At 41.4% G+C, this 19,442-nt stretch overlaps 1 protein-coding gene across 2 annotated transcripts in view; it reads right to left on the bottom strand.

Annotated features, from left to right (window-relative positions):
* The window catches only part of GSK3B (glycogen synthase kinase 3 beta), a 153,451-nt gene extending 134,753 nt beyond the window's left edge, over positions 1–18,698 (bottom strand). For both annotated transcript variants that reach the window (XM_075713701.1, XM_075713709.1), the window contains exon 1: positions 18,611–18,698. In XM_075713701.1, coding sequence (XP_075569816.1) covers positions 18,611–18,698 — 88 coding nt within the window. The remainder of the gene's footprint in view (positions 1–18,610) is intronic.
* Between the last annotated feature and the right edge of the window lie 744 nt (positions 18,699–19,442).

Raw genomic sequence — 19,442 nt, 5'->3', positions numbered from 1 at the left:
GAAACATTTCATACACAGTCACGAACAACTAAATTAGTATGTTTCTATTTATTCATTTTAGCTTTATTCTAGCCACTTTAGTGGTCTGAAGGCACACAACTGTTCTTTAAGAAGAACAACTAAGGCTTTCTCTTCAAGCCACAACAAAGGACCTCTCCATATATGCCAGAACATCCCCCTCAGCTTGGCTGAAGTTGTTTTTTTGAGGGTTTTGTTGGTGGTGTTTTAAAACTGTGAAAGCCTCTCAGCTTTAACTTCTCATATATATCTTATAATAAGCAGAAAAGTGAAAAGGACCTCTTGGGTTCCCAAGTCCAACTTCTTCCTACTATATTGTATAGCCCTGAGTGTGTACTCAATCAAGGTAAGTCTTTAAGGTGCTTACCTTTTCTTAAGGAAAGCTATTCTAAAAATCTCTTTTTCTTTGGGTGGGGAGAACAGAAAATAGAGATTTTTAAGACAGAAAATACATCCTTTTATAAATTCAGTGTCCTTGTTTTTAAACAAGCATTGCACCTGAGGGAAGTAAAAGCAATAATTAAACTAATGTTTGCTTACTCTGCCCTCAAAGTATTTACGGGGGGGGGGGGAACCCAACAACATCCTCTCTGACTATTTTGTTAAAGTTAAGACAAGTATCAGTTTCACTTCCATTATCGCCTTTCCCCTGATAATCCTGGCTTGTGCTTCAGACCGAATTCCCCTTTTGTGGAGCCCAAGTGATCAGATGGGCATGCACTATCCCACATGTGGCCTCAGCAGCAGCAAGTACGACTCCGCTCATTTCCCTGTCTCCACGTACACTACCCAGAAGCACTTACAGCAAAACATTTACAGCTGTATTGTTCAGATGTCCTAATCATACCAACATCCTTGTGCAAAACCTAGTCCGTGCACGTTTCCAAATGATAAGGCTTTCAACATTTGAGCTCTCCACGTCACACCATGCTATTTCTAAGGCACCTGTATTCATGGCCACTGAAGTGTTCCTGTACATTACTGTACTCTCTTATTAGTGAAAGTACGAATTTGTTCCACATTACAGAGTGTTTAAGAATAGAAGAGGCAAGAGGCACTGAAATAAGAAGAGTATAAATTTTTCTGCTCTTACTCAGACTTTCTTGAATGACTTCAGACTTCATATTCTCTTCCCACTGGCAGAGTTTTAAGGGTGGTACAATGAAGTATTTCTCCTTCACTCACCGCAAAGGCAACTGTTGTTCTCCTCTATAACCAAGCAGTGCTTTTGGGTACACCACATGACTTAATAAGCATGCTTAATTAAAAACTTCCCAGCTGGATCCACTGATCTGCACATCAATTTTAGTCCAAATCTGGAAACTTAATCCATTTGCATATGCTTCTACCACCATGTGTAAAGAGCTCTGAAATCCAGTATGAAAAAAGTTCTGAAACTTCTAAAAAACATATTTAAGATATTAGTAGGATCTGAAACTTCAAATTATTATTGCTTTCTTTTTTAATGCAAAGGTGCGTCACTGCATTCTTTAAACCAGACTCATTTTCAAGTTTGTCGTTCCACTTACTCTTTTCCCTCAAAAAAACATTTTATATTTGTAAAACTTACTTGCATAAAACTGAAACCCACAAAAAAAACCCTGTGAGTGTAACATCAGCTAAACTCTGGCATTACAAACAATAAACACATTTCCCAGAGATAACTCCATTCAAAAGCTGTGGTTCCATGCAGTTTCAAGCACAAATACTGACTACAACAAAGGCAAAGGAGCAAGAAAGCGAGATGTGACCAGTTAAACCAAAAGATCCTTTATACACAAAGAGAAGTTACTAATATTTTGACAAATACTGAAGAGAAGGAACAAGTACTTTTCTCCAATTCTTCTTCTCCATGAAAATGTTATTTCAATAATAGGATCTGCATTAACTTACAACTTCAGTTAGTGTACCAACTGTCTCATACTCATCTAATGCATCCTGAACTCAAAAACAAGATCAGGGAAGAGCAAGGAGGTTGGGGTTTTATTTGTTTGGTTTTTAATCTTGTCTATTTTCAGAAAACTCAATTCATCTAAATGATTTCAAAAAGGCAAAAAGGCCACTTGGTTAGGCTCTACCCTACTTCTTTCCTAGCAGCCATTTCTGATGCCAGGTTATTCTGTTGATTTCTTGTCACCATCACAGCATTTAAGCTGAAGAATGTCAACAAAAGCACCCCAGTCTCTCACAGCTATCAACAGGGAAGAGGAACAAGTTTTCCACGATACCCGAGTTGTAAACTCTTCCATCATTCAGATGATGACAGCTCCAGACAAAAAAGACCTGTACACCCTGACAGTCTAAGCCATCTAAGAGATGGACTATTTTGTGCACGTCAAAGTCAGAGCAAACACTAAGCACAGCCTTAAGCAAAGCGCTGCCTACAAATGAGGTACAACAGTCTCCAGCAAGAGCCCCTCTTGCAGCTAACAGTCTAATCCTTTCATCAAACAGATTTGAAAGGGAAAGAATAAAAGGCATTCTGGACTATTATTGCACCTTAGGAGGACTTTGACATAAGGTTTCAGGGTTGTCATTTCTTCTCTCTCATTTGAGCAGATCAGAAGGAAAAACATTTGACATTGATCTATTTTTGCGTATTCAAAATCACTTGGAATATGGAAGGAAGGCATCAACAGAAATTACAAAACCGAATTATAATTTTAAAAGAAGTTACATTAACAGTAGTTCAAGATTCGAGCCTTCCACAGTAACCTGTGTACTCTAAACAAGACTGTAGTTTTGAGAGGCGGGGCGGGGGGGAAATCAGATGTTTAGTTCTACTCAAGGTTTCTGCACCAAATAGGAAACCACATACCAGTACAGATGATCATTTTTTCTCTCATATAGTTTCTCATGTGAGAACTCTAGACTTAAGTTTTACACATCCCTCTTATGTCAAAAAGCTAGGTATAAATCAATTAAAATCCCTAAAAACTGTAGGGAATAATGAAGTGACAAAAGGCAACACTTTGATTTTCAAGGTCCACATCAAATCTTAATCTTTGACCTTTGAACCAGAGCACTAATAAAATAAAAAGAATATATCTATTTACACTCCATAGATGTACAAGACCAAGAATTTATTTTCTTCCTTGGCTCATACTCTATGCAACATCTGATTGCTATACACAATCTTCAGACACTTGCCCATTTATTAAATAAAAACTAAAGTGACTACTGTGAATAGACAGTTATGCATTAAGGGATGAATATTCTTCATGCACTGGCATTATATACCACAATAACTTACACTGTAAGTTCTTTTGGGCACACACCCCCTATCATAAGCTTGGTACTTACACAGCTACTGGAATACGATCTTGGTCTACGCTTGAAGCTCTGAGCAGTTCTTCACTTGCACTAAATTCTTTTGTGTTGAGGTAAGAACCACAGGATCAAAAACTGAAGGAAACATTGTTTTTCTCAAGACCCACATGAAGCAAGCTCTAGAGATCCCCCACAGAAAGTCTGTGGTTCTCAACTGCAGTACAGGACTACCAAACTAAAGCAAGCTTTCATTTGAACAGCACTTATGTCAAAAAACAAAATTCAGAGCTGATTTAAACCTCTAACTAAAAATCTAGACACCCCAGCCATAATAAGCTTTTCCAAATACAGTACATCTACCTAAACTCCAAGGCTAAGGAAGTTTTCAGACTAGATATAAGGAAGAAATTTTTTGTTGCGGGTGGTAAAACACTGGAACGGGTTGTCCAGAGAGGTGGTAGATGGCCCATCCCTGGAAACATTCAAGGTCAAGTTGGAGGGGACTCTGAGCAACCTGATCTAGTTAAAGATGTCCCTGCTCACTGCAGGGGGGGCGGACTAGATGACCTTTAAAGGTCCCTTCCAAGCCAAACTATTCTACGATTCTTTCAAAATTAGAGCTACATGCCAAGGCTGGGACAAATCATTGCATATGCTAAATTCCCAGACAGAAGCTAACCTCTCTAAGATAATCTATCTAGCCTTTAAGTGTTAAAGCTGCGGCCAGTTTTGCAGATCCTCATCTTCACATCCACTAACTGCCAGCAAGCTACCAGCAGCACAAGGCTACTTCATCCCAAGGGGAGAAGGAACAGGATCAGTGCGCTATAACATCTAGTTAAAGATGTTAAAGCTTACTGCAGGGGGGCTGGGCTAGATGATCTCTAAAGTTCCCTTCCAACCCAAAGCATTCTATGATTCTATGAACTGAAATTCATCCCAAGACCATGCAGAAATAACCAGAATGACAGAAAATAAGACCGTAAGGGACCACAGGCTGCCTTAATCAAAACCTCTCCAAACTTCGATATCTAAACTACCTGGCAAATGTCTTCATTTTTAAAATAGTCACTGCCAGGAATCCGACTGGCCTTCCTAATCTATTCCAGCATTGTTCTTAAAAGTTGACTCAACTAACTTAAAGCATGTTTGCTGCAGCTTAAGCCCACAACTTGTTTCATCTCCAGTAGAGAAGACAGCAGCTTCATCTCTTCTTTCCAACTGTCCTTAACATATTTAGAGAATGTTATCAGAAGAAATCTCCCTTCAGTTTTGCCTGCAGACTGTTCTTCCCCCAGTACAATACCAAAACTAGGTGCTGTGCTTCAACTTCAGCTTATTAGCATGTCAAGAAGTGAGAAGGCTAACTTCATGTATTTTACATGACATTGCCATTAATACACCCAGTAAAAAAATTGCCAGTTTTGCAACATGGCCACTATGCAAACATCTAACTTCAGATTCTTCTCTGCAGATCTCCTGCCTTCCCAGTTATCCCCAACCCTGTTATCTGCACAGCCAAGTCTTACTGGAGACTAATAGACTACATCTGCCCCTGCTAGATTTCATCCTACTTTGGTACCACTGCTTTGTCAAGATTATTTTGAACACATTCTCTTTAGTCCTTGGAGTACCTCTGAAGGGAATGCAATCTGCAAGTCTAGAAAGTTTACTCAGATGAGCTGCAAAAAACTTACCACTACACTTAAGAAAACTCCGCAAAACCCGTTGACCCATCCTTCTAGTTTGACCACAAGTCCTGTCTAACTTCAAAGGAACATTTATTTTATAATGGCTGCAGACCCTTCTTAGACAAACAAAAGCCTGAGTTTCCACCACCATACATAAAATAGTTAGCAGTGTGAAAGTGAGCACAGACAATACAAAGGCATTTCATTTGTAAGAATAGACATACTGGGTCAGATCAAGGCCTTGCCTAATCCACTTTCCTGTCTTCGAGAGCAGCCATAAGCAAACACCCAAAGAATAACACCACAGCAATTAACAGGAGGTATGCATATGCACCTTAAATTATATATACACATATGCCATATAGTTTAAGCACATTCAGTAGTTTTACCTAACAATAAATTACATCGTTCTCCAGCACTGCATCTTTTTGCCAGTGTCCAACATCAGTTTATGGGAACAAAGAGCTCTCAGCTGCATAAAGCCAACAAAATGAAAATGATGCTGTGACTGAATTACTGGAGGAAAAAATTAACAGTATTCCATAAAAGCACACATTTGAAGTTTTTAGTGGATGATGTGTTTTTAATCAAGCACCTTCATGCCACACAGTCAACTCCATTTACCAGCATGTTCCACGGCTAATCTCCTTTTAAGAGGTTTTAGTTATGTGGTCTACATATCCTTTTCTTCAAAGAACAGCCACAGGGTGGGTCACTTTGTAAGAATCTGAAGAGTACCATATTTTTTTAAAAGGGCATTTTCAAATAACTTCTAGAGTATTTCAGCTATTTCTCTTTTAGTAGCACAAAGGAATATTTTTTTCTTAATACTATGCCAAGATGAAGCAAAAGTGATTCATGACTGCACCAGCCTACCTTCCTACCATTCTACAGAAGAAAATACACTCTTGAACTTTCAGCAGCAGCACCAACTCTCAAGTCAGATCATCCAATATGTCACTATAGTTCAGCTCCTTTTTTCACACCATTTGAAGAGTTACACATTATATAGTCCATCTCAGGACATCCAAAGAGGTCCATTTTACAAAGGAGAACATTTCATATATAATTTACAAATTTGGTAGAATGCTAGTATTATTGCATTAGCTCATCATATTTTAATTTAAAAACAGGGGAAGAGTACTATGAGGTAGTTGTATATTTAATGTTAATGACTGACTGACTGCACAAAAACTAGTAATAAATATGGCAGAGCTGCTTCCACACACAGAATAATTCCATATAGTAGGGCTGAAGAAAGTGGTAAGAAACAACAATGGTCAAATAATCACTACCTGACTCACTGCATGGTTTTTGAGTGGGTTTCATATCAATACAGACAGAATGAGAAATCAAAGTAAAACAGCACAAGAGATGCCCAGAGCAATTCAAGGGATTTCAACAAACAAATCTCCAGGAGTTCAGTAACATCTGCTCTCTTCAGTGTGAGATGAAAGCTCATTATTCCTCTTCATCTGCAGACAAATCCCCCACCTCTTTATTAACTATTTTTCCTGACAAAATCCTGCACATTATCTGAATTTTTAGAAATACTTGCCTTTGTTCTCTACTGTACTTAGAAATAACAGGTCTTTCAAATATACTAGTCTTAAAAAATTGCATCTATAGTCTCAAAGCAAAACTGTAATACCCTATGTACAACAGTCTTCTAGAAAGTCTAGTCCTCAGCACTGACACTTTGTTCTCCTTACTGCATAAACACCCTGCATCAGTTCTACAATTTAATGGACTACCAATATATTTTTTATATGCTTCTTCCTCACATTTCCCAGAAAAATATTTGGCATACTAACACACCAGACAGAGGTGTCACTCCTACTAGCCTTCCCCCGCCCCCCTCCCCACCAGAATTGCATACTCCATTCACGCAGACTCAGGGCACACCTGCCAAGTACTAGGTGAGGATTGCTCACCCCCGCAGATGAATGCATACACCAACAAAGCTCAGTGCACCACGACTTCAGGACTTCACTGGAAGCACAGCAGTACACAAGAATGCTGGGAGAGGTGAAATTGTGTATTGTGAATACAGAAGACATGGGGCTGCACAATAAGTGTGAACAGCCAAAATAAGCAAGTTAAAACCTACATGTTGGCAGTCCTCCCAGATACTCAAACAAGAATACCATGAGCAGCTTTGAAAGTAAATATCAACTTTTGTACTCATAAGGAGCAAAATCAACCAACCCAAAATCTAGGACAAGAAAAGGCCACAGGTTTGGCTGTCACGTTTGTCATATTTCTGTGACAGTATATGCTGCATTAACACAAACCTAGTTTGAAATATCAACAGCATTCTCAATTCCCCACACTTTTTCCATATATTAGTCATAGCAATGCCACAGTAAGAATGGTTCAATGTCATGCTTGAATCACCTAGTCAAAAAAGTGAGAGACTATAAATTCCTTAAAAATGATAGATGTACACCTGCTACAGGTGTAGGGTTATAATTGGTTTGAGGTGTTTAGCTTTTTTGCTTTTGCAATAATATCCTGAAAAATCCATGGGTATTGAATTCCAGTGTTCAGTACAGATTGTTACAGGTTCAGTAAATACTGCTGCAAATACCTGCAAAACTTTTAAGTGTGTCTCAAGCCTCCCCCTATACCAAAGACTTTTAAACTCGTTGAATGAAAGCAAAGTCTTATTTTAAAGTCACATAGTGATTATGTCCTTACTTGCAAACTAACCTCTTACGAGTTTTAAAAAATACTCAATATTATAGCCACATACACACAAAAATCTTGACAATTTATCAAAGTCAGAAAATCTCATTTCCTACCTCACCAGTATATTCTTTAACAACTGGCTTGCTGACAACCTAAATGTAAAATCTGCAACCAGGAAGGAAGCCTCCCATAGTCATAACACTCAAAGGGAAAAAGGCATTTAGAGTGATAGAACACAGCACATTAGGTTGCAATGCAGCTTCTTGCAGAGCTCCCTTAGCAGCATCAAAATTAAATGTTAATGCTAGTGGGATAGGACATTACCAAGTCACAGAACGTATCATGTGAAGTCAAATGAGAAACAGGTTCGCTATTTCTGATGAAACAGTTATTGTTCAAGTATTAAAACATTACTCCCAAGTTTGGTCTGCAGAAATGTAATTAGTCAACCCAGATTTGGCAGAACATGTTAAAGCAGTCTGTAAAGGCTTTAAAGCAGAAGCTCTAAAGCAAAGCCATCACACATGGTCTAGGTTTAAATTCCAGATCTCAGAAACCTAGATCATCTCCTCCTCTCCATATCATATTTCTGACAATGCATATGTGTGCGTCTCTCTACACTCATAAATACATGTAAAAGTAATAGACTAAAAGGAGCTGCTAGAGGACAATTTATCATGACTTGTTCTCATCTGGAATCTACTGATTTTGAGCTGGTCTGCCAGGAACCCCTTCCCGATTCCAGCTACTCTTTAAAAAAAAAAAAAAAAAAAAAAACCAAAAAAAAAACCCAACACCCACCACAAAACCAAAAATCCCCCACCCAAAACAATGCCCCCACAATGTCCAAATAAACTATAAGGCATATGTAGCTACTACATGTTCTAAAGTAACTCTAGAAGAAATTTACCTTTTGTAATTATGCCACCGGGTAAGAATGAAAATTAGGCTTTCACCAGATATTTTGAAATGCGGGCAGTGTCACTGTCTCTATATAAGTACTTCTGAAGTATCATAGTTATGAAAAGTTATGGACAGAGTATGAACATCTCTGCACTACTCCCTTTTAGAGCTGGACCATTTTAATCAAAATTTACAGTCAATCATGAACTGCTTAAACATTACCAGTGAAAAAATAATCTAGTGTATTATAAAAAAAAAAAAATTATCCACAGGCTATTGCATAAAGCCAAAGCATTGACACCACACAGAAAATGTTGTTTGCTGCCTCATGAATACCTATACCTGCCTGCAAAATCCCACAGGCATTTCAAATGTGCCTCCTGGGAAAACAGCCACCATTCTTTTGCTGTCACAAATCCCAGCAATGCCCTTGTCCACTTCCATGGACACTGAAAGCCAGTAACTCCAGCTGAAGAGAAGCCTCAGTCCATTGAAATTAAGGCTATCGTGAAATAGAAGAGACTTGCAGATTTCGTAGTATTCATTACCCTACAAAGACCTTCTATTACACCAACTACATTTCTAAAACACACTCCTATTGAATGACATTCAGAGTTTGCTGGTGAACTTTATTACTCAGACACGTAAAGACTCCAACAAGCATACTCGACTGCCATCCCCATGTCACTTGCATAATAAAAATCTATATACACAAACCCAAACTAACTCATGCCTACTGCACTGATCAAGGAAGAGCAAGCTCAAAGTTCAGCTCAATCTAAAAACACCAATATCTTCCCTTCTGGGAGCTGCAATCAAAAACTCTCCCTGCCCTCTCACTGATGAATATGATCTGAAGTTTGGGCCCAAAATTTCTGGAATAGTAGAATTCTCCCACTCTGCACAAACCTCATGCTTTTGTCTCTAGTACATTCACTAGTTGATCTACTAGAAAACAAAACCAGGCAAACAGAAAAAAACCACCTAGCTTTCCATGGGCCTTTAAAGCATTTCCCCAAGACTCAAATCAACTCTGCAGTCCGTTGTGACTAAAACATGTAATCCAAAATTAACAATTTTTTATAAACCTATTTCAAAGTCTCTAAAACTGAAATTTGATTAGTAAGGTTTCTTTATTCTCTGAGGAACACAGAAAAAAAATGTTAACTTGCAACTACTACACTGCATTACACTACACATACCCATGGGTCCCAACCCAGTACATACAATCATGAGTAAGACTGCAAGATTAGAAGTGAAATGGTCAACAGATACGATCTTCTCAAGGACATTATTTTCCGCTTCTTTAGGTTTCAATTGAGCAATTGCATATATAAAGAAAAACCATTCCAGAAGCCTTACATCTCATCACCTGCAAAAAGTATGCCTTGCCAGAAAGCTGTTATTCTCTCAGCAAGGCACAGAACATTCTTTCTGATGCTGATACTCAGCCTCCCACAAATGTGGGGAAATTCATTTATGGCTATGGACTTAATTCACAGGGATACAGATTTGTGCCAAATGATTCATGTTGACTTGGCCAACAACCAAATATTCTCTTTATTTAGGCTGATGAATTTGTGTCCCCTTCCTCCCTCAAGGAAACCCACTCATACAGGTCAGTTCATTGTATTACTTTTTTTTTATAGATACTTAAAACAAATGAAGCACATGAGAGATGGGATACAAATAATAATATAAGTTCTATGTAACTATTTGCAGCAGGGTATGAATCAAGAAAACCAAACAGATTGACACTATCAACTGTGACCACATAGTTTTTCCTCTTTCTACACTGCAAGAAAAATCAAATTCTTCTTTGCAGCAACAGTCAGGTTTTAGTTTATCTTTTTGCAAAACATATTCTTGGCCTGTCTGAAAATTAAACAATTGCCTGCATTCCTGGCAAGAGATACTTCTTTGAACTACAGGGCTTGTAGCCGACAAGAATTATATTCCTACTAAAAAAGTCAAAACAGACTATGTTCTACAGTTGTGGCTGTAAGAAGTCTGCCTTGGTTGGAAAAATTCAGCTGCTGCTTCCCTTCTGGTTATAACTTCAGAGCCAACACCCAACTTCTCTCCTTCTAAGTGCTCTGATCCTAAAGCTTGTGGCAACTTTTGCTGCTACACTCAAACACTTATCTTCATGCATGCACAGCTGCACAGTATTCCTAAGTCCCATACACCCTCTACAGCATTGCTTATCCAGTGGTATCAGTCAGGAACATCTTCCCTTTCTCTTCTGATCAGCAGGTCTCTTATTGTGATAATCTACTCTCAGACACTTGGCCTACTAACAGGTTTCTTCAAATCTGCCCAACTGCCTGAAGAGACACGTCGAGCAATGTAACTATACCACTACACATTCCTGTGATGTATTTAAGAGACCCCTTCCAGACTCAAAAATAAAATCAACAGAAGCTACCTAAACAAAGGAAAAAGACTAGCAGCTATCTCTAAATAATTCAACTCAACCTTATCATAATACTAGCATAACAGTCATTCACTACTTTCAACATGACTACACTGGTCATTACAACCTACAAAGCAAGAGACACTCGGCCAAAGTTATGAAACTATATTTTTCTAACCTGCAAGTTCTTACTTACAAGCAAGCTAAAGTGAATTGCTTATAGCAGGCACCAAGGCCCTCTGCAACCCCAAAGTGCTATTCCTTCAGCTAAATTGACTCCACCTTACTGATGCAGAAACCTTGCAAACCATCAAGAAACGAATCACGTGGAAGATACCTGGCAACTCACTTTTGCCCAGTTAATATCAACTCACAAGTCAAGTGCATGTGCAGGAAGTGCTGGTACTGACACTAAGTTAACAGCCCCCAGCTAACGAGACTAAGCCAGAAAATACTGGGTCCGCTGCTATGGAGAAGTGGCAATACTCTTGGCAAGGACTGGTGCCATCCCTTCAGAAGCAGCTGTTGCTGTATGGCTTTTGTTTAAAAAAAAAAGCCCTTGGTGCTTGACATTGACAAGCTATCTTACCACTTTCCTTTCTTCCATTGTAAGACAGACTAGGTGAGAACACAAATTGCCTTAAATGCTTAGATCTACTTCCCGTCTGCAAGAGATAAAAGTACAGAATGAACTGCTTTGCTTTATTTCCTTTTCTGAACAACAGACAAGTCATCTGTGGCAAGAGCACCTAATAAAAAGATTCTTTGATAGCACTGATCATACAAGAAAAATCACTGTCCGCTTCTTTTAGAAGCGCATCGGTATGACTTCTGGGTATCCACATTTTTGACAATTCTCAGAGGGTGATATAGAAATGCTTTCAGCAGGGTCTCCAACACGGATTTCTGTTGAAATCACCTGATCTCTCCTACTGCACAGACAGAACACACAGCAGCACTGTTAAAGGATATAGGATTGAGTCGAACACGTGCTGCCTGATGGACTACACCTAGGTAATTGACCCTCTCTTCAGGACATGGTAAGCTGGTACAAATGGGGGCAGGAGGGATGACGAAGATTTGGTGAAAACAGTTCTTCTACCTATGCTGGTTATCCAAATCTAGTTTGCAAAAGCTTCAGGTAGAGCTTCATTTAGGCTTCTGTTTAATGAGATACAGCAGCGCTGGCCGTGAACACTTCATCTGAGCATGACTATGATGTTGCAGCCATTTTTCACAGAGATGTATCTTGCTACCATGTCTCGCACCTTTCTCGCCTTAAGACCACATTGCCACAATGCACTCAATACATGGTTACACATTAAATTAATTCAAAAATATAAAGTGGCATAGACCATCACACCTCCAAACTTATGTCTTCCCCAATGGCAGTATGCAGTACTTCAGCAACAATCTCCATTAGAGTAGAAGTGCCAAGGGGTTCCTGGTTTTGCACCTAAAGAGAGGGGGTTTGACCTGTACAGCACTCTATGGGTTTGAGCCTTTATGTCTGAGGGAATATCTTTTCTTGCCACATTGTAAAAGCTGTAATTAGCATTTATTTTCAACATACATAAATAAAAGAGCATCTATTTGTACAGCTTACTGAAGGAGGTGCTAACAAGACAAATGCTGGGATTTTGTATGGACTTGGGTCAAAGAAAAATTAGGAGAGCTGTTTTACGAGGCATTTAAACTTTCAATAAGCTCCTTTTTATAGCTGCTTGACTTTAAAAGTTTTGTTCATCTTTCAAGGCTGCACTGGGTTGATGCTCATTAAATTCAGAAAGCAGCCAAGTAACTCCACCAGCCATAGAGCTTCTGCAGGAGACAGCCACTTTAGCACTTCCCACACTAGCTATGGGTGACTAAAAGTCCTCAGAGTAAAGTTAATTTTTTTTTTTTTTTAACAAAAACAAAAGGGAGAGAACTCCAGAAAAACATTCAAGTCTTAAGTCTATAGAAATTTCTGGAAACTCAAAGGTAACAGACCTTCCAATTCAAAATGAGACTCATCAAGTGATTCAAAACAAAAAGACTCCAACAGCTTGAAACAAAAGGCCACAACTGTTCTCCAACCACCTTGCATAGTTAGCTAATGAGTTCAAATAACTAAGGGGTTTAGCATTAATTCATTTCAGAAAAATGCTAGAGCTGGTCACAGCACAAAGTTTTAACTGCAGGCTTTCTGCAGACACAGATACCCTATAGGCTTTCAGCACCTTCTTCACATCACTCATCCATCCAGTTCAAGAAAGAACATGGGGTAAGGGAACAGCGATAGCCAATATCCCACAGATTTGTATCATTATGAAGACCTGCAATGAGTAAACTGGACACCAATATTGGAAAAATCCTTTATGTTCTATCTAAAATAGCGCTTAAAGATATAATACATCAAAATTAAAGAATTCTTGGGGCAGTAGAGGGCAACCCTTCAGCCTGTGGGGTGGTCTTCAGCAATATATGCCAAAGAACTACTTCTTTTCTTATCCCCCAAAGAAAAGACCAGAGTACATAAACCACCACTGCTTTGTGATACCTACAAGGCCCTATCAAGTTAACGGATGAAGTGACACAACAACTTCCAGAGCCAGGATGCACACAGGCAAGGAACATAGGAACATACTCCATAAACCCATATGGGTTTCCACAGCGGTATAAATAGGTGAACAAGATGGTTAAAATATTGCCGAGAAATACAAAAGGTGAATCAAGTGATAACAGAATAGGGGATCACTGCCAGGAAGCAGTGTAGTGAAGAGGAAACTTGCAGAACAGTGATGGAACAAGAAGAAAAGTTTCAGGATAAACCCTAATATGTCTTACAAGAAAAAAACAACTAAACCACCAACCTGCAGAAATAAGATGTGGGGGACACAGCAGAACAATTAGTCAAATTATCATTTGACAGGTTCCATTGGCAGGCCTCACTTTTTTATTAGTTATTTTTCTGCTCAACTACTCCTAATGACATGAATAAAGAGAAAATAGTTTGGCAGCATTAGAATTTAAGTACAGCAGACAGCTGGTTTATTCCTTTTCAGACTGCAAGGCATGACTTTGGGGCACTATCGCGTGAGATGCTTTTCACTGTCGCGCACGTGGTCATTAGCTGATCCTGTTAGTGCAATTTTTTCAAGCGTAGGCACGAGGAAAGCTGTTCACCCAGCAGCAGTCAGAAAGCTGGACAGGGCTAGGATCAGCAAGGGCCAGACACATAATGCTCAGCAGGCTTCTGGAAAGGAGTGATCTTCCTCTCTCCAGCAAGGAGAGCAGGATGGGCGGCTTCCAGTTTCAGAAACCAATTAGGCAGAAACTGCTATCAAAGCAATATAGAGGGCCCTACCCTAACTGGGTTGAGAAACAGAAGGTGGCATTATCTCAGTCGTTTTGCCAGTTTCAACAGCCCCACTCATTCCTTCTCGCTGAAGTTGCCCAGGGTGCTCTTTTCCAAGGCTCTTCCTACACACCTACCTGGATGGACATCGCACAGTATTAAACTGTCACCTAGATGCCCCATGCTACCTAAAAAGCAGTCACTTTTATGTCCTGGCTTGTGGAGTGGCTACTAACAGAGCAACAAACTCCCAGACTTTATTTCTTCATGAACCACTTTTCAAAGAGCCAGTATACTAACGAAAGATGCACCACATTCAAACACCACCATAAACCATAGTACCATGTGTGAACAGTACACAGCAATATAGGTTTACCAAGCTATTGTGTTTTCAGGAGATTATACAGCACAAAACACAGTGAATCTAAAAAGAAAAGAAAAAATTCAACAAAAACCAACTCTGGCACCACCGTAACTTTCTTCCAGAGAGTCCAAAATGAATTATTACATGACTCTCCTTTAGATTTTGCAACAAGCAGTATGTGTACAACATCAGAATTAGCTAAAGCAAATAAAATTGCCTTCCCTACCCTCCAAGTTAACAAATACTGCATGACCAATTACAGAGCCATGACACTCGCGCATGGAGAAAAAACTCTTCATGACAAGCATTAGCCATGACATTATTTACTGCAGACCAACAAAATAACTGGCTACAGTTACAATAAGTACTGCTGTCTACAAGGACTTGGTGTTACTTGAAATACTTATTTCCCAGACGCTCAGGGAAGTAAAAAAAAAAAAAAAAAAAAAAAAAAAAATCAATTCCACAGTCATTAGATGAAAATTCTCAAACTGCAAACTTCGAGACTTCTATTTTTATACAGATATTTTTGGTCATGTGTGGCATGACTATTCTTTATATTTCAGGATTATTTTTGTACCATTTGGGAAACAATGTACATCTGGAAGCAATGCAAGAACAACTAGGTGAAGAACAAAAAGAAAGCTTATAGCTCATACCTCTTCTCTTATACTATAACCAGCAGGTACATAGTATCAGCAAGCAGAAAACTGGAAGCTCAGCTCCCTCCTGTTGAGGGACAGGCTCAAAACAAGGAGCACAGGCACATTTTTTTTTTTTTGTGCAGGGAAAGCCTACAAACCCAGCAATACAGACCGGCACAAAGAATAACCTACTTGAGAACTACTTCATTGTAGAAATCCATATGGAGGGGTGGAAAGAATGGTGGAGTGATTTCAAAACCACCAGAATATAAACAGAGAAACAAAAAATAGTCAGGATTTCAGAAGGCACTCTTGATGCTGGTATGGCTTGAAAGAGATACAAGAAGGCCACAGGGCTCCTGCTGTTGCAGAGATGTTAAAACCCTTGTAACGCCTATTACAGAGCAACGAGAGCAGCACGCATGAGAAATCATCTTTCCCAACAGCGAGAGAAGGAGCTGTTGGTAATCTCCCATCCTTTCATTCAAGGCTCAGGCTTTCTTACCAACTTCTGAGAACAAAGTCTCATAAATTAAGTCTAATAAATTACGCAGGGAAGAGATGAAAAATCCTCGTTCGCTCTTTCTCCTCCATATACCTTGCAGAGAAGAGCAATCACCATATGGTTCTAGTACTGCTCCTCCCAGGTAACACAAGGATTAATGAGCCCTCCTCCACTACTTTATCAATCCTTTCCTCATTGCTTGGACCTGTCCTTCCTAGATAACTGTTGCAGTGCTCAGCCAGGAGCAGCAATAGCTGCAGAGACACCAGAGCAAGAGTGACTTCATAATTTAATTTCACCGCTACTCTGGGCTTACAAATAAAAACAAAAAGGTTGACATCAAACAAGTCAGGTTTTGCTCCCCGATGACTTGGAAAAGACGTGCACCAAGACAGAGGTACTAAAGATGTTCAAGAGACTCAGAAGATAACAATCCATCAGTTTTCACCTACCTCACAAGGACTCTTTTGTCCCAGCTTTCACTCAAAAGGGCTCAGAATGCAACTAAGTATCAGTCTGTAAATATATAGCAAGATGAAAGAGCTGAGCAAACTGTCTGTTCACCACATAAGTGGGTGGTTTGTTTGTTTTTTGTTTTTTTCCTGGTCAAGCACTCAACGCTGGTAATAGATAACTTGCTACATCATGCCATAAGATGCTTCCAAAACTCATGAGAACCAGAAAAATATAACCCTTTTTGACACCCAGGAATTCTTCTCTCTTACAAAGCAAAAAAAAAAAAAAAAAAAAGTTAACTTCCTGGACTGTCTTACATGGATGGATGAACCGAAAATATAAACTGCATTTCCCACAGAGTCCTTGTATGTGGTTCTCTTGCTTTGTTCTGACATTTTTTTCCAGACAGCAGAAGGACCAGGAGCACATGACTAGAGCGACTGTGGGGGTTATCATAAGTGCGTGTGCTTTATGCTACGGCCTTTGTTTCTCCCTCAGTGTAATACACTTGGGATTGAATCATATTTGCAAACTTGTTAGTCTGCATCAGTTAGCACCCTCTTCACAGGCAAGTATCTGTCTAGTCTTTGACCTCAAATAAAAGGGAAAGGAGCATCAATGACCTTTCAAGAATCAAGCTGTAGAGCTTAAATAAGACAAATTTAGTTGCTGAGCATGACAGGTCTAGGTCTTGCTTGGTTTAGACAGCCACCTGCAGAAATACCGACCAACAAGACCTGCTTCCTATTCCACACGCGCATAAAGTAAATCAATAAATTAACATGGAGTCACCCACAGTTTTTCTCCATACAAATCAAGAATCCTTAATAAATGCTAATGCTGGACCTGATCAAACATATGCTCTTATGCTGCTAATACGGGTTAACTGCACCCATGTTTTTTGAAGTGCTGCAGGCACGCTGATCATGCAGCTACAAGGTAGACTACAGACCCCGAGCCAAATGCTTTCTTCGAGGCTTCAACCGCAGTGGAAGACATTTCGGTGCAGAAAAACGTCAGAATTTCTGATCTGTCAAAAAGCTCACAATCTTATAGCGCTTTGGCATGAAATGCATAAAACGATGCAATATATATGCACGCATGCACACACAGAGCCATGTCAGGTGTGGCTGTACGCAAGTATCAAATAGATCAATTGAATGGTAACGCATATCAGGCATTCCAGGTCCCATAAAGATGCCACCCTGTGTTCCCGTAAGAAAAAGGAAAATATCTCTGAAAACTATGCTATTAATATGAATCTGGAAGAACAATTTAGTTGTTAATATGAACATATTCAAATCAGGAGTTAAGAAATTCCTTATTATAAACATATAGCCAATCTTCAGCAACTCAGAACAGGGCCTTTTTCCATTCGCATTGTGCATTTGTTCAGATTTAATACATGTTTTTAATTCCCATAAACCAGCTAATCCCACAAGCTAGAAGAGGAAAGATGGGCACATATTAAACACAATTTCCAACATGCCTGTGCAGAATAAAGCACAGGCCTCATTCTTAAAAATATTCCTCTGATCAGAAAACTGGAAAGGGCATGCTGAGCTTGAAATAACTACTCCACAGGCTCCATGTCAAAATAACCATTTTCTTATCCCCTCTATCGAGCATTTTACTAGAGCCTAGAGGATATTCGAGAGACGCCTTTTGTAAGCCCCCCTCCCTTTTTTTTTTTTTTTTTTTTTTTTTTTAAAAATGGGCTGGACCAAAAGGTGCTCACACCCGATCTACGGGTGCATGGAAAAATCTTCCAAGCTCTCTCCTCCAGAGCCAGGAGTGCTTAAAAAACACATAATGAACCTGAATGTCACGGCCATACCTGCGTGCCCACAATTTGTTTCCTCCTTTCGGGGGGGGGGGGGGGGGGAGGACGGAAATAAAGAGGAAATACAGGCTATGGAGCTCCCAATCCGTTTCACAAAGGGGGAGGGGGGAAAAAAAAAAAAAAGGCTTTTTAATGAGTCAGGCCGCTGACAAGGCTGGCAGCGATGGGAGGCTAGGGAAGAGGACAAACCAACCGGCATTTTTTGTCCAACAGGCCCCAAACGAAGCGGCGGCGTGCGCCTATTCAAGGTGAATGGGGGGGGAAGGGGAGGGGAGGGGAGGGGAGGGGAGCCGCCGGGGCCGCTCGCTCCCCCGGCCCCCGCCGGGCTCCCGCCCGCCGCCTTACCGCCTCGGCGAAGGGAGCGGGGGGCAAAGCCCCGGCAGGGTCAGACAGACAGACAGACAGGCAGGCAGGCAGGCAGCCAGCCAGCCACCCACCCACCCCCCGCGCAGGGCGGCGGGATACTCACGGCTAACTTTCATGCTGCCGAAGGCCGAGGGCTGCTGCACCGGCTTGCAGCTCTCCGCGAAGGAGGTGGTCCTGGGCCGCCCGGACATGGTCTCCCGCTCCTGCTCTGCCCCGATCACCTCTCTCTTCCTGCCTTCCCCCTCCGCCTCGCCCCGGCGGCTCGGCGGGCCCGCCTGCCGCTCCCTCGCTCGCTCAGCTGGAGGAGACGGGCGGGACGCGCCACATGAAACGCCGGGCCCCCCCCTTCCCCCCCCCGGGGAAGCCCCCTCCCCTCTCGGTCTCTGTCGCGCTCTTCGCCCGGCTTCTTCCTTCTCCTCCTCCTCCTCACGCCGCCCGTTCCTCACAAAACCATCCTTCCCGGCAGCGCCGGTGGGTCCGAGAGCCGCCTCCGCCCAGTCCGCAGCCCCCCCGGCGCCGCTCCCGCCGGCCGCGAGCGAGGGGGGTTTGCTAGGCCTCGCTGCCCCCACCCTGGGCGCCAGTCACATGGGGCGGCGGCTCACGGCCCGGCGCCTCTGATCCCGCCGCCGGGTTTCTCTCGTTTCTTTTTTCTTCTTCTTTTTCTTCCTCCTCTTTCTTCCCCCTCCCCTCTCCTCGCCTTCCCCCTCGCCTCTGAGGGAGGCGGCAGGGAACGGGACTATTTTTCCCCGGCGGAGGGATCTCGGGGCTCCCGGATCGGCCGACAGGAGGTGATGCGGTTGCTGGCAAGGGGATCCGGCAGGGGCGGTGGGATCCGCGGCGGGCGGAGTAGAGGTGAAGCGGCCCGGGCGGCCTCGCTCGCTCGCTCGCTCGCTGAGGCTTCTCAGTGCGGCGCTGAGGCGGCGGCTCCGGCGCGG

The sequence above is a fragment of the Pelecanus crispus genome, chromosome 1 (genome assembly GCF_030463565.1).
Source record: "Pelecanus crispus isolate bPelCri1 chromosome 1, bPelCri1.pri, whole genome shotgun sequence".
Lineage (NCBI taxonomy): Eukaryota > Metazoa > Chordata > Aves > Pelecaniformes > Pelecanidae > Pelecanus > Pelecanus crispus.
This window is presented reverse-complemented; position numbering and strand designations above follow the sequence as displayed.